General features: G+C 40.2%; 3 protein-coding genes across 3 annotated transcripts in view; 2 read left to right on the forward strand and 1 right to left on the reverse strand.

Moving 5' to 3' along the window:
* Window positions 1–15,001, forward strand: part of otop2 (otopetrin 2) — a 35,731-nt gene that overhangs the window by 11,533 nt on the left and 9,197 nt on the right. The window lies entirely within an intron of this gene.
* On the forward strand, window positions 2,597–4,619 carry amn (amnion associated transmembrane protein). The gene has a single exon (XM_056250539.1). It carries the CDS (start codon window positions 2,654–2,656, stop codon window positions 4,085–4,087), a length of 1,434 nt encoding a protein of 477 aa, XP_056106514.1. The 5' UTR covers window positions 2,597–2,653; the 3' UTR covers window positions 4,088–4,619.
* ush1ga (Usher syndrome 1Ga (autosomal recessive)) lies at window positions 7,308–14,833 on the reverse strand. The gene is made up of 3 exons (XM_056250540.1): window positions 14,539–14,833; window positions 10,059–10,509; window positions 7,308–8,439 (listed from the first exon to the last, which is right to left on the reverse strand). Exons 1-3 carry the CDS (start codon window positions 14,700–14,702, stop codon window positions 7,633–7,635), a joined length of 1,422 nt encoding a protein of 473 aa, XP_056106515.1. The 5' UTR covers window positions 14,703–14,833; the 3' UTR covers window positions 7,308–7,632.

The following is a 15,001-nucleotide window of genomic DNA, read 5'->3' on the forward strand; positions in this document are numbered from 1 at the left end:
CTATACGACCTCAAACTTGTATCATAGAGCTCAGGAAATTCCGATACACACAGTAGCCTACTAGCCGTTCATCCATTTTGATTTCCGTGTTTGTTTGGATGTCCCGTTTCTATTGGCCGCGCTGATAATCGTCACAGAGCGCAGCGGCAAAAGTTAAACTATTTTGAACTTTGACCGCGGCGTGCGCGCGAGCAAGTCAATGGTGCGCACCGCTGCGCTTGCGCTTTGCTCGACGCAGCAACAAAACGTCTTCGCGTGGCGCAAGCCATTGAAATGAATGGGTTTCATAGCGCAGCGCAGCGCTTTCCGCGTCCTGTGTGAAAGGCCCATAACAGCATGATGATAGTTGTGCACGCGCGCGCATCCTTTACGTGAGTACTCCAGTGGGAAAAAACCCTACGTGCTGTCATTGGGTAGGAGCAGAGCCAATGACTTATGCCGTCACATGGTTACTCCAGTAAAAAAAAAAAAAAAAAAAACCACTAAAGTAACACTAAGTTCCTTTGTAAATAAATACAAAGGAACTGCTTTGTATTTATTTACATTGCATTTTGTGTTCATGTTATTGTATCTACAGTATATATTTACAACTTTAAATAGTTTTTGTTTTTTATCAAAATGTTCTTGTGGTATTGTATGAATAACATAAGTCAACATAGCTTTACACATACACATACTTTGTACTAAAGGTAAATCCAAAATAGTGATATCACTTTCTAAGCAGAGGGATGTTGTGCAACCCTATGGAATATAGTCCACACATGACAAATGAGGTAATAATCAATATTTCAGAATAATTCAAACTCAGATATTGGTGTGTGATATCTGAGTTTTAATTAATTGACTACAAATCTCACCTCATCATTCCTCCCAGTGATTATTTCCAGGATAAACTGAGATGCCCCCAAGCTGGCTTCTTTAAACTGACTAAATATTTAAAAAGAGCCAAAAGAGCCGTTCTTTTGAACGGCTCTTTGAAAGGAACGGATCGCAAAGATCCGGATCTCCTCAAAGAGCCATAAATCCCATCTCTAGTAATATTTCATTTGAGCTTTACTTCCTATAGGAGGCGCTTGGTGGCTCAAATAATGATTCCTCAAATTAATCACAGGCAAATCTCACGAACCTTATTTCAGATATTTTATGGTAGCCTACAAAGTATAATTACTTAAATTGATGATAGAAAAAGATTGTTACAACATGTAATAAAAAAAATGAAAAATGAAATAATTTTAAAACATTATTTCCAGTATTCAGAAACGATTGTGATTGGTCGATTATCTGACTGGCGGTTAGAAAAACACTATACATCACGTGACAACGACGCCTGCAGTTTCAGCACCGGTCCTGAACGTAAGGTTTATTTTATTTTAACTAATACAGATACAATAAAGGTGATAAGCTGTTCTGAAACTAAAGTAAAAGGTGAACAAAGTCCAAGATGAAAAGAGTTTAGCTTATCTTGGTATCAGCTGTTTAAAATCAACATTCCCTTTTTTAATCAAGTCCAATTTATTTGCATTGTGCTTTTCACATTGTTTCAAATCAGCTTTACAGAAAATCATGATGTTAAAGTTTATAATATCTTAATATGTCGTCCATGCTTTTTGCTAAGATACAAGCAAAGCAATCAAGCATTTGAGATATGATACACTAAGCCAATTTTCACTGTATGTATGCGGATAAAGTTGGACATACTTATATAATATAATATAAATGATATACAACTTTATATAGAGTAGGGCATTTGATATTAACATTTAAAATCGCTAGTTGGTTAATTAATTTAAGGTAGCTATTAATTCATTATGTTGATGAGAATTCTGTAACCTGAGGTTTAGCCTAGTTCAATTTTGTAAACAATTTGGTGTAGTGACACTGTTAAGTAAGTGATGTATGACAGGGTTATAAAAATTCGATAGTATCGGCCATCCCTCTATTTCTGATTATGTAACAGAGGAGCTTTAGTGCCGAGTAATAAGCAATATAAGAGTGGGAGAGGAAATGTATTTTATTTAGCCGACATGTCCCTAGGGTAACTTTGAAAACTAATCGTAGTAAATAAAATACTTATCCTGCAGGGTGCTGTATGTTTTATTAAATGGCTTGGAGAAACACTACATCTCTGATGTATCCTGCACTTTTCAGCCAATCAGAAACACAAATTGCCTGTCAATCATTTGGCATGTTTGGGTTTTCTGCCATGGAATTGGCTGTCGTGTCTTTGGTGGTTGTAGTGATGGGACTAGTCTAATTCAGTGGCTAATCTGGCGAAGTTAGCAAAATGGTGGAAATGGCTCACAGCGTCTTTCAGTGCTGAAGTAGCATGGCATTGCAGTCTGGCAAACATGGCATCATTTAAGAAGAAATAAGAGAGAAAGAGGGAGGTAAGGTAACAAAGCATTTTCTCTCCTTTCCTACGTCATGTTTTTCTGCTAAAAGTACGCAATAGAGGTCCAACAGTTGGCCTATTAAATATTCCACAGTCATCCCAATGTGTGCCTTTGTCGTCATCGTAGTAGATGTTTTACTGACAAAATAGCTCTTGTGAATTTTTCACCAAGTTATAGCTTGGACTCTCATGTGACAGTCGCACCGTTAGCGTCAGACCAAAGGTCGTTCTGTGTTTTTCTTCCCTCTCATTCCTCTCACGATGGCTCTTCGACACAGCGTCCTGCTTTTCCTTTGCATTTTAAATCCATTTGCCAATGCTCTCTACAAGCAATGGATCCCAGACACCAACTTTGAGAACGCAACCAACTGGGATAAAGGCTCTGTTCCCTGCGGGAATGACCAAGTGGTGTTTCTAGCTCAGAGGAAAGTATCAGTGTACGTGGAAACGTCTCACACTCTCACTGGGATGAGTTTGCCGGTGGATGGACAGCTGATCCTGGCGTCTGGTTCTGGGTTTTCCGTGAGAGAAGGAGGAGATCCCGGATGTGGATCTGGAGTCACGGCACAGTTTAAAGACCCTGAGTCTCTGAAGTGGTTCGACCCGTCACTATGGTTAGCCGCGACTTCTATCGACGACCTTCACGGAGGAAGATATCAGTTTTCCGTCCACGAGGAGAGTGTCCCGTGCCAGTTTGACGACGTCGTGTTTCGAGAAGCAACCTCTTTCCGTGTGGACGTTTCATGTGATCATGATGTGCCGGTGAAAAGCGTGTCTGTTCTTGGGAAGAAGTTCACCAGCAGCTCTGAGTTTTCCCAGTACTTATCATCAGATTTCGGCCGGCTCCAGTTCCACGGATCCTCACCCGTTCGCGTTGGCGGATCAAGTTGCGCCGATATAACGGGATGCATCTGCGATAACTCTAAGAATCGAGAAGAGATCTGCGCGAACGTGAAATGCGATCCGTTGGAGTGCAAGAAACCCCTGCATCCAGTCGGACATTGTTGCGATGTTTGCGGCGCCGTCGTGGACGTTCGCTTCTCTTCGAGCTTCAACTTTGAGTCGTATCGTAATCGACTCCTGCATTACTTTCTCAGCCTGCCAAAATACAAGACTATAAAGATGGCCGTGTCGAAAGTTTCAAAGGAGCAAAGCCTGCTAGCGTTGATTCCTTTCGGATCCACCCAGGAGATACAGGTGCTGCTTCTGGATCGGGAAACGGGTCAAGACGCCGGGAATCTCGCGGAAAGTCTCGCTCGTGAGATAGTGAAGGATGTGCACGACCACGGATCGAACATCGGCATCACCAGTGCAGATTTCCAGGCGTCATCGGGAGCGAGTAGCGGTGAAATTGCGGGAAACAGTGCGCCGGGAGTGGTGGTGGGAGCCGTTCTGGGATCCCTGATCGGACTGGGTTTACTCGCAGGCGTTGTTCTCCTCTATCGGCGTGGCTTGGTTACGATGCCCAGAATGCCTAGCATCCCCTCTTTCAGCAAATGGAGGAACAACGGTGACGTTGGGGAGCTTGGTGGCGCATTGGACCGGGGCTACGACAACCCAATGTTCGACAAGCCGACGATGATGCCAGAAGTATCGGAGCTGTACGGGACAGAGATGATGAACTCAGTGACCCTAACCCAGTCGGGAGTGCATTTCGTAAATCCTGTTTATGATGAAACTGATTTCAATGCATGAATGGTGTGGTTTCAGCAGATCTGATTGTGGATGTGATGACAAAATAACCTGAATGTGACTTTAACAGTCACTGATGTTTAAATCTGCAGAGTTGAATCAGTAACCAAATGAAAATGTGCCCTAGTGAAAAAACATATACCAAAACGTATTTAAAATACATTTTATTTCATACTAAGTACACTACAAATCCATTCACATGTTTACTGATATAAACATTATAATTAAACTTTATTTCGAGCACTTCTTTATTGAACATTTCGTAATATCAAGCCTAAAATGTGTTTAATATCACTATTAGTAAGGATAGTATGATCTCTGTATAATGTAAATGCAAGATATGTGTACCTAATGTATACTTGCTATAGTTCACAATCAAATATACTTAAGTATATTTTTAGTTGGACTTCAGCACTATTTCCGGATAACTAAAGTGCAGGGTATTTATATTAAGTACAAAAATATGTAAATGTATTTGTAGTATACTTAGGAGAAAATAAATGTGTTTCAAATAAATACATTTAAATTCACACATGCTAAATTTTCTGTACTTTCATACCACACAATGACATTTCTCGTGATTAAAAAAACTAAATAAAAGCATGGTTATCTGACATTTTTGGCTAGAATATTGTTATATTACTCTTTTAAATCAGGTTTAAATTCTGTGGGTTTAACTCGAACCTGCATTTGAATGAATGAATAAATAAATAATACTATGGGCAACTGCCAGTGTTTATATAGTAATTCCATTTAAAGTTTGTTGCCACAACATTTACCTTCCAAGTATCAAAGAAAACTGTCCTCAGCGGAAGCCAGTAAACAAACAAGTTATTAATATTAGGTTAAACCTCCGATTTTGAAGTGACAACTTTCATGTTTGATAGATAGCAAGACTGATTCTGCTTATGACAACATGTATTATTCGCTATTATTATTACATTGCAGGCTCTTTAGTTCTGTGTTGGCGTCTAGTCCTTTAGTTGTTTTAATCCTGGTCTTGGAGAACCACTGCTGCACATTTTTATGTATGTTTTTTATCTGACATCTTGAGTTCATAAGGCTCTCTTCTAACGAGCTGATGATCTGAATCTGGTCAAATTGGTAAATAAGAAAGACATACAGATTCAACATGTTCAGTGCTGTGGGTCCCCAGGAATAGGATTAAAAATAATTTTAAATCACCAGTACAAAGATGGTTTTCTAAAGAACCAGAGAGAAAAAAATCTAAAGATTATTATAAAATAATACCCTGTTTAGCTCGTATTAGGAGTGTAGTTCTTATTGGTGATGTCTATATTATATACTGTATATTTAGCATAATTATTATCCTGTAGGGGTCATTGAGGTTATTGCTCATAACATTTAACATATTGCTCATAATAATTTTGTTCATTTTTACAGTCATCATAACATTTACAGTCTTTTCGTTCGGGAGGCAGGGGATCATTAATACTTACCAAAATGACTATTTTCCACTTAACACATTGATCATATCTTTACAAACGATCAGACAAAGAAAACCACACTTCACAAAAATTGCAAGTTTATGAATTTGTTTAATACCAGCAAATGTCATTATAAATAAAGTTGATGTAAGGGTTATAAAACATGGCTGTAAATGCGGTTATAAATATTGAAGGAAGACACGATGTAATAATTTGATCACATGGACTATAACGGACCAGCTTGTACTGCAGACCTGTGCACGAACCATAGAGTTTACTGACAATATACTTCAAAAACTGCTGTCCTCATAAAGCGAAACGACTCGTGGTAATGAGTTCTGCAAGTTAAAGCTCCTGGATCAACAAAGGGCTCTCTGTGTAAGCCAACTCAACCATGCATCACTCATCCAATTACTCGTGTTTCAAAAAACGTGTTATGGCTAAATACATGTAAACATTATGTGTAACATAATGTGAGGGTGGTGCAGACAAACGCTTTTCTCCTACATACAGTCCCCACAACAGCAACACTCACTTCAGATTGTATTATGTATTCAAATCTCCCTGTGTGTAATTAAAAAGACTAGCAAAGCTACAATTACCACCATGCACTGATCTTTGCATGTCTAACAAAGAATTATGAAACATTTGTCAAATTATATACACAAAGTTATGTCTTAAATGACATTTTGTATAGAAATGTGTAGGCACTGAGAAATATGCCCCATGGGGGCAGAAATATTATAAGACTAAGAGTGTGTGTAATGAGATGTGACCTCATTTCCACTCTCTTCATTTGCCACATAACACGTGATAACCATTAAATTTTAACGTAATTTCCATTTTTATGCATATTGCGCCATTTGTGTCAGTTACAGAGGTAATATGGTCATTCAGCTATTTCAAAACCTTTACTATAAAAGTTGTATTGCATTATTACAAGAGACTTCATCGTACCACAGGCTGTTTTTTATTTATTTCTGCCTGGTTTTGAGTTGATTTAGGCCAAGGGTGTTCAATCCTGCTCCATTTCCCTAATTAAACACACCTGAACTAGCTAAAATCAGTTGGGATCACAAGAAACTTCTGGGCGGGTGTTTTCAAGCTATCCAGATCTTTCGATTGAAACTGTGTCGTGTAAGCTAACCCCTAAGTTAATAACTAATGGTCTTTGCAACGGAAGTGAATCAATCAAAACTAACTTTATCTGGACAATAACTTTATTCTAGAGCTGCTGTAAAGCCCAAATAATCTCTGTTGCTGTAATTTCCTATTATCACTGTAAAGCTGTTTTGAAACGAGCTATATTGCGCTATATAAATGGAGGTGACTTGACTTTTGGTGTAACAGAAGCAAGCTAGTAAACCTCACTCCCCTGGTCTCAAGAGGCCAACGAGCAACTGTGGCTTTTAGCGTCCTTGTTAGCACGCCCGCCTCATGCCAGAGACGCCGGTTCGAATACCGCTTGAATTGGGTCGAGTAAGACCGGTTACACTGGCGCTAGGAAGGTGAGCGTCCAGGAGCAGGATTGACCACTCTAAGGGGCTGTTTACACGACACCGCTTTCAACTAAAAACGTTAAACCTTTTATGCGTTTTGGCCGTTCGTTTACACGTTAACCGGCGCCTGAAAACGCAAAACGGGTTTCAAAGTGCAAGTTTCAGAAAACGGTCTCCGTGTAAGCAACAAAAACGCAAATCTCTGAAGACGATGACGTCATACACATGCGTATTACGTGTTCAGTGTACAGTGTTTCATCGCCATCTACTGGCCTGGCAGCAGAAAATAGCGCTTTTAGACGTTTTCGTGGATCCGTGTGAATGGGGATCGTTTTGACAATGGTGTCGTCTGTACGCGGAAAACTCAAAGGAAAAACTTCTCCGTTTTAAGCATATCGTTGTCATGTAAACACACCCTTAGTTTAGGCTTCTCTTTCTTTAGCATCTCTGCTGCACTGTTTCTTCATTGGCCAAATGTTGACAAAGTAACTTTTCCCATCTTCAAAGAAAAAAAAAATTGGTACAATGGTTCTGTAAACTCTTACCAATTCTTCAACTTTAAACATTCATTGAGGTAAAAACAGACTGTAATGGAGGAACTTCACAACTCAGTGTCTTCTATGCAACCTGGCTCCTCGATGGCCTCCAGTCGGCGCTGGCATGCGTCTATGATCTTCTTCCGGGGTCCCAACGGGATGTGAATGCTCTTGAGGTCGGCATCGGAGCACAGCAACAAGGCATCCAGGTCGATCTTTTCTCTTTTGAAGATGGGAATGAACTCGTTCATGTTCTGTGTGGCCAGGAACACTTCCAGTGGGCTTGTTTCCGGCTCGTCATCGTCATCCAGTCCAAGCTCAACCTCGTCCCAAGGCAGCTCTTGCACGTTCCTCTCTTGCAAGCTATGGGCGCTACCAATGCTATCGTCATCTAAACTGGGTGCGCGATGCATTCGACTGCGAAGGCGCACATTATCGACCCGATCGCTGCCTGCAAGACTGCCTTCATCTCTGCTACCAATGCCAAAAAGTCCACCGCTAACGTAGTTTCTCCGGAAAACCATGGTTCCCAAACCGGGACGGTTAAAGAGCGAGTCGTGTCCTGAGTCGGTGCTGATCTCTGAGTAGTCCACATCTTGACCATGCAGGTCGGGTTCACTGATGGCACGCGAGACGGCGTCGTCGTTGTCGTTGGGGAACATGTCGCGTATGTTGCGACGAGACCGGTCCTTAGGGTTGACGTACGTGCCCTGCTTCAGAAACATGACGTCGTTGCCTAGTTGCAGGCCGGACAAAGAGCGGACACTCTTCCTGCCATCTTCGTAAATCTTGAATGTCCCGTCACCTTGCTTCTTCTTGTCAAGCTTCCTCTGGATTTTAGTTTTGCCCCTGGCTGTGGCGTGGAGAGTAGCCTAGAGCGACAAAGTTGGCAAAAGGGTTAAAAATCATCTTTTTAACCCTTAAAACTCATCTTTGATCACCAAAATGACATATTTCAATGTCTTCAAATATCTTGAATGTAACTCGACACCCTTGCCTCCTTTAGTTTGCGCGGTTCTATGAATATGCAAATGAGCCCAACTTACTGAGGTAAACGCTGCACAATGGTGTCACTCTTTACAACGTCGGACACACAACGGCAATTAATATGATTAGTCTTTTGCTTGACTATGTTATCAAACCGCTAATAATGTGTTGCAAATGTTACACAAACCATGTTCCCGATCGCATCTCAGAGTCAGAGTCTTTAGGAACGCTTTGAACAACTCAGAACGTCAGTGGAGAAAGACATAGTATATAGTTCATCATAACATATACATCATACACCCGCCATATTGCTAAATCTACCCGATTTTTCATACCAACAGAAAAACATACCGGGATAACCTGGTATCTTTCGAGACTCCTCTGCTAGTTAATGATATGCAAAAGCCCGCCGGCACATTGATGTGATTGGCTACAAGGTAGTTTGTGACGTCAGAAACGCCAGCGATTTTTTTCACTGCAGTTTTAAGGAGAAAATAGTCAGCAATGCTGTCGACTTATGAATTTACACATGGTTTGTTTTGAAACCATATTAAAAACACCACATATAAACAACATTAAAAACTTGATTTTCACCACAGGAGGACTTTAAGATCCACTTCCCTCCCGGTGCTTCTAGATCAGGGGTGCCCAACCCTGCTCCTGCCGATCGACTGTCCTGCACATTTCATCTCCAACCCTAATCAAACACACCTGCCTTTAATTTTCAAGTGATCCTGAAGACCTTAATTGGTTGCGTCAGGTGTGTTTGATTAGGGTTGGAGATAAACTGTGCAGGACAGTCGATCGGCAGGAGCAGGTTTGGGCACCCCACTGTTCTAGATGTTTTTGTTTTGGTAAAAGTAGTGAGAATCAGCAAAGATGTTGTTCAGAATGAATGTATTTTTTAGCAAAAAAGCCTTGGTTAGAAAGTATAATATCTACGAAATGCGTTAAAATGAAAGCTACGGCTTTTTACACAATTCATTCTGCTTATGTTTCAGGCTCATATTGGCTGAGATAAACTGAGTGTCTGAATTACCACGTTAAATTAAGCTGGCGTTGTTGTCTAATAGCATTGCATATTCATAGATGTGACAGAATAGGTCAATTTTATAGAAATCACATGGTCTGAAAATCCTAGAGCCAGTTTCACTGGGTTTCAGCCAATGGCACATTGGTTACAAGGTAGTTTGTGACGTCAGAAACACCAGCGATTTCAAACCGTGTTTTTGAGACTGTCTTTGGTTCACTGCAGTTTTAAGGAGAAAACACTTGTCGACTTATGAATTTACACATGGTTTGTCTTAAAGCATATTAAAAACACCACATAGATAGACATATAAACAAACATTAAAAACTTGATTTTCACCACAGTGGGACTCTTTAAGCATTGAAAATCGATAGCCTAGAGCGACAAAGTTGGCAAAAGGGTAAAAATCTGCTTCAGTGTCTGGCTTGTAACTAACATCGATAACTATTGAAGAGCGATCGGAGAGTTTCTGACCTGGGAGTATGGCACATTAGTGGCGGTGTTGAAGTGGTGTAGCTTGCGACTCAAGGTGCTGCTGGCGTAGCTGGAGAAGCTCATGGCGTCCGAGACTGATGCTTCGTTTGTCTCTCTCTGAAACTTACGCTCCATACGCCGCCGGTGCTTCTGCTGCAGTTTAACACACTCCTTGATGCGCCGTTCGGCATCACGGAAAGCCCGGTCCTTCAGTTTGCTCACCAGCTTGGGGTTGAGCGCCGTCTGCTTGGCAGCGATGGAGTCCAGATAGCGCACACTATCCATGTGGTTCTTGGTGGCGGCCATGTCCAAAGGCGTGTGGTAATCGTTGTCCAGGCACCACACATTGGCACCAAACGACACCAGGAAGGACAGGCAGTTGAGATGGCCATTGGAGGCGGCCAGGTGGAGTGGCGTGTTCCCCCATATGTCACACTTGTCTGGGTTCCCCCTGAAAGTAGAGGCGTGATAGAGATCCATATCAGGTGTGGCATTTAACGGTGACATTTATGAAACTAGTAATCCTGTTACTTGAGATCTACCTTCCTGCCAAGTTCAGCTCCAACCCTGATCAAACACAACTGAACCAGATAATTAAGATCTTCAGGAGCGCTTGATAATTACAGACTGAACTCTGCAGGTAGATAGATCTCCAGGAACAGGATTGGGCACCAATGACCCTATAATATAGGTTATGTACAGGGTTTGAAATTACCCTTTTTCAGTCACCGGCCAATTTGGCTACTTACCGGCCATTCAGAACTTCTACTTGCCAAAAAAAAAAGAAGAAATGAACCAGATTAACTACATCACAGCTTATAAATTATATATATATTTTCTAAACTATAGCGAAGAAACTGTGAGAAATGTTGATGGTATCTGAATAAATTTTGGTTTGACTGACTGTATATACAGTCAAAACTAATTTTATTCAAACACACACCTTCAACATTTCTCACATTATCACAGTTTATTCGCTATAGTTTAGAAAATGGTGGTAAAATATGAGCAGAACTCAGAGTTATCAGACCAGTGGATATTTCAGTGGTTTTGTCCGTCCTTCTGTTAGACTCTCACAGATGAATTATGTTGAATATCTGTCAGCTGTTAAATTTAACTACACAATTAGATAATACCAGTTTAGCTCAACCGATTACCAAGCAATGCTTCATGTTGTTCAGTCTGTGTGTAAAAAGAGCATTCGCAATTAAAGAAAAAACACTTCAGCAAAACACGATCAGCTCAAAGTGTCGGAATAATTATTGCTCCCAAATTTGTATAAATGTTACTGGTAGTCACTGTATGAACAGTTTCTGGGTATAATATGTCACAGTTTACTTTATGTTGCTCTCCTCACTTACATAAATGAAAAAAAAAAATCAAAAATTATATCTGGTGTCTGAATAATTTTTGGTTTGACTGTAGGTTATATAATCTAAGTTATATTTAATACATAACATGGCAACATAATTCACACTTGCATGTGTTAAGGTGAAACTGGATAAGGCTGTCATTGTCACTTGTGTTTTACCCCAAGAATAGCTGAGACCACACTGGCAATCACATGATTTTTTGATTATGTTTTCAGCACTGGCTTGTCATCCATGCAGGCCAGTAAATAATGCATTGCTCTATGAAACCGAAACCGAAGCACATTTGGTATCCAAAATCATCAAATGTCATAAAAGTGCTTACATATCGCAACACAACCTCATAAAGCAAATCTTAGTATGTTTTCTTCTATAAGCCAGTAATGTTCTCTGCTGATGTCGCCCCAGAGCACTGGATCTGTAATGCGATCTCCTGCCTGAATAAGAGTAACTCATAGGTGTCTCCTTACTAGGGGGAATGATAGTTGCTCAGGTGATGTCACACTAAATTCCTGCATAACCGCGGGCCTGATCAACACAGAAGCTGATTTCTGAATTAATGTCACCGCATGCCATAACTTGACCGCTAGAAACGACATATTATTCACTATTCATTCCAGAAAATTAATTTTTTAAGCACACAATTATTCAAATCTGGCTTGAAATATCTACAAACACAGAGTGCAACTGTATAAAAAGATCACTTTGCATTATGACTCAATACAATCGGATGCATTATGATATGATAATTGGATTGCTTGAAACTAAACTCAGATTGAAACTTTGTTTTGCTTTACTTTGGTTTATATTTGGGCAGTAAAACGACTTAAAAAATGCTGGTTTTAGAGTTTGAGTTGTTTTATTTTTTTCTTCCTTAACTGAGTTTTTGAAACTTATATGAATGAAGCACACAAATGAATGTTGAATGTATTATTTTAACAAGCATCAATGCATTATAGTGAAAACTCAAATCATGATAAAATAATATATGATTTGTGGAGCGCTAATTTTCCCAATACAGTTAAACTGCATCTCTCTACAACTAGCGCTGGCTGAGCCTAATTAATATTGAATGTGTGACAGGTGAAGCCTTGCAGTGATGCATTATGGATGAGAAAAGCTGCAAGGTTTTCACAGTTAGCAAAGGGAGCTGTGCGCTGTACTGGGTCAAGCCAGAATTCGGATTATGACCCGCTAACCTGCTTGACCTTGATTTTTTGCACGCCAATACTTCTATCACTTATTTTATCACATGCATGTGTTGTCCTATAAAATAAGAGATCCTTATCCGAAACAATCAGACATGTACTCTTATGTGAGTTATGAACTGTCATTTTTACCCCACTAACACTGTCAGATAATACGATGTATGACAGTCAGAACATTATGAACGTACTGGAACAGGACTATTATATAATCTCCTAACAAATGACTGCTATATGATCCCCGCCACCCATAAATGTCTATTTGTACTGTCATTAGTATTTTTTGCGTAATTTTACTGTCCCTATTTCTTAGCAACTTCTAATAGCATGAATGTTTATGAGTCGCACAGTGTTCTCATGTGCTGTAATGCACTAACGCCCTCTCGAAAACCTTTTTTTCTGGGCATTATCGTGGGAATTCATGCTTCATGCTTTGACTTAATCACTACAGAGAAGAAACACCCGAATGAAGGGATTAATCACTGAAGCCCTATGTGTACATGGGCATAAGTTGGCTCTAATGCAGAAATGTGACGCTTGCTTTGCTTTATGTGGAGATCACAGTGGCTTTCAACGCTCAAAGAGTCCGATTATCCATTCAGGACTGGGAGAACATCTGACAATTAAGAGCTTTTATAAAGGGCCACTAGCAAACCAGGTCAGCTCTAATGAAAGCTTTTGTGTGCTTCGCTTTTATCTGCGGCATTAACAGAGTGGCCTTCGATCAAATCATGTAGAATTGTTAATGCATCCTTAGTGGTGAAACAACTCAAATGACACAAATAAGGGCCACAAAGAAGTGGCAAGGGCAGTATATCCGTCTTAAGGTGCATTCAAGGTATACATTTTTAATCAGCCCATACATTAATAGGGAATCGAACCTATGACCTTGGTGTTGCTAATGGCATGCTCTCCAGTCGAGCTACAGGAACTCAAAAACATGAAAGAAAAACAGTAATAAATAGGCCTATCACTACAAAAACAGATCACTAGACCTACAGGAAATAAATAAAAAACATAAAAAACCGCAAAAAATACCAGTACAAAAAACGATCACTAGAACAACAGGAACTCAAAAAAAAAAACAGAAAAAATGGCAAAAAAAAAAATACCAGTACAAAAAAACACTAAATACCACTATCTGACCTTTTAAAAATGGCTTTTGTTGATGTAATTAAATGTAGAGATTCAGTTTTACATGATGTTTTAGACTTGAATAAAACCACTTAGTTTATATAACCAGAAGTACGTTTTCGGGTAACTGGTAACACTTTACAATACGGTTCATTAGTTAACATGAGTTAATGTATTAACTAACATGAACTAACCATAACCAATACATTTGTTAAAGTATTTATTATTCTCTTTTTTAACATCAGTTAATAAAAAATACAGCTGTTCATTGTTTGTTCACAGTGCATCAACTAGCCTAATGCTAACAAGATTTTAATAAAGTATTAGTAAATGTTGAAATGAACAAAGATTAAAAAATGCTGTATAAGTGCAGTTAATTATTACTAATGCAGTTAACAAATAAACCTTATTGTAAAGTGTTTCCGGGTAATTTATAAAACGTTGTACTACAGTGAATAAACCTAACCATTTATGGTGTCACTGTCATGTTAATATGACCTCAGTAATGGCCTCTGTAAACTGAAATGTTCTATAAAACTACCATAAACATCACAAGTACAGATTTAAGGAAGTAGATTGGAGATCTGAGAACTGCACACCCAATTAACTCAATGAAATCATCAAGCGTTGTGCAGATTCATCCGGTTGTGTTGATAATATTATCGTGGCCAATAATGCCCGCGCGCAAACATGCGGGTAACAGACTTCAGCTAAAGTTACGAGCAAACCCAGCTCGTACATGTATATGCGACTGTAAACGCGGGGCATTACCCTCTCGCGACGATCATCCGCAGCGCGTCGAGGTTGCCGTGGTACGCGGCCCAAAGCGTGGGCGTCATGCCATCCTCGTCCGGCGCGTTCAGGTCCTTGCGCGTCGCTTCCTTCAGCAGGTCGAGGTAGCCATCCCGAGCTGCCTTGTGGTATTTGTCATTCATGGTGATCTCGAACCTCAGCCTCCATCACTCTTCCACTCTTCCACTCCTCCACGCGCGCGTTGTGCTTCAGGACTGAACCCGTGTTGCGCGCTCGAGAGACGCGCGGAGTTTCCAAGGACACGTCGGACGCGCGCGCTGCTCGCGAGGGTGTGGCTTCGGATCAGTCCTCACAAAACATGCAATCTTTTCCCCATTATCTGACGAGAGAAAGACTTTCGGTAACACTTTATTTTGATGGTCCCTTAGTTTAGAACATTCTGTTGAGTATAAGTAACTTTGCATTTACATGTCAATTAACT

The sequence above is a fragment of the Rhinichthys klamathensis genome, unplaced genomic scaffold (genome assembly GCF_029890125.1).
Source record: "Rhinichthys klamathensis goyatoka isolate OS25496 unplaced genomic scaffold, OSU_Roscu_1.1 h1tg000070l_1, whole genome shotgun sequence".
Classification (NCBI taxonomy): Eukaryota; Metazoa; Chordata; class Actinopteri; order Cypriniformes; family Leuciscidae; genus Rhinichthys; species Rhinichthys klamathensis.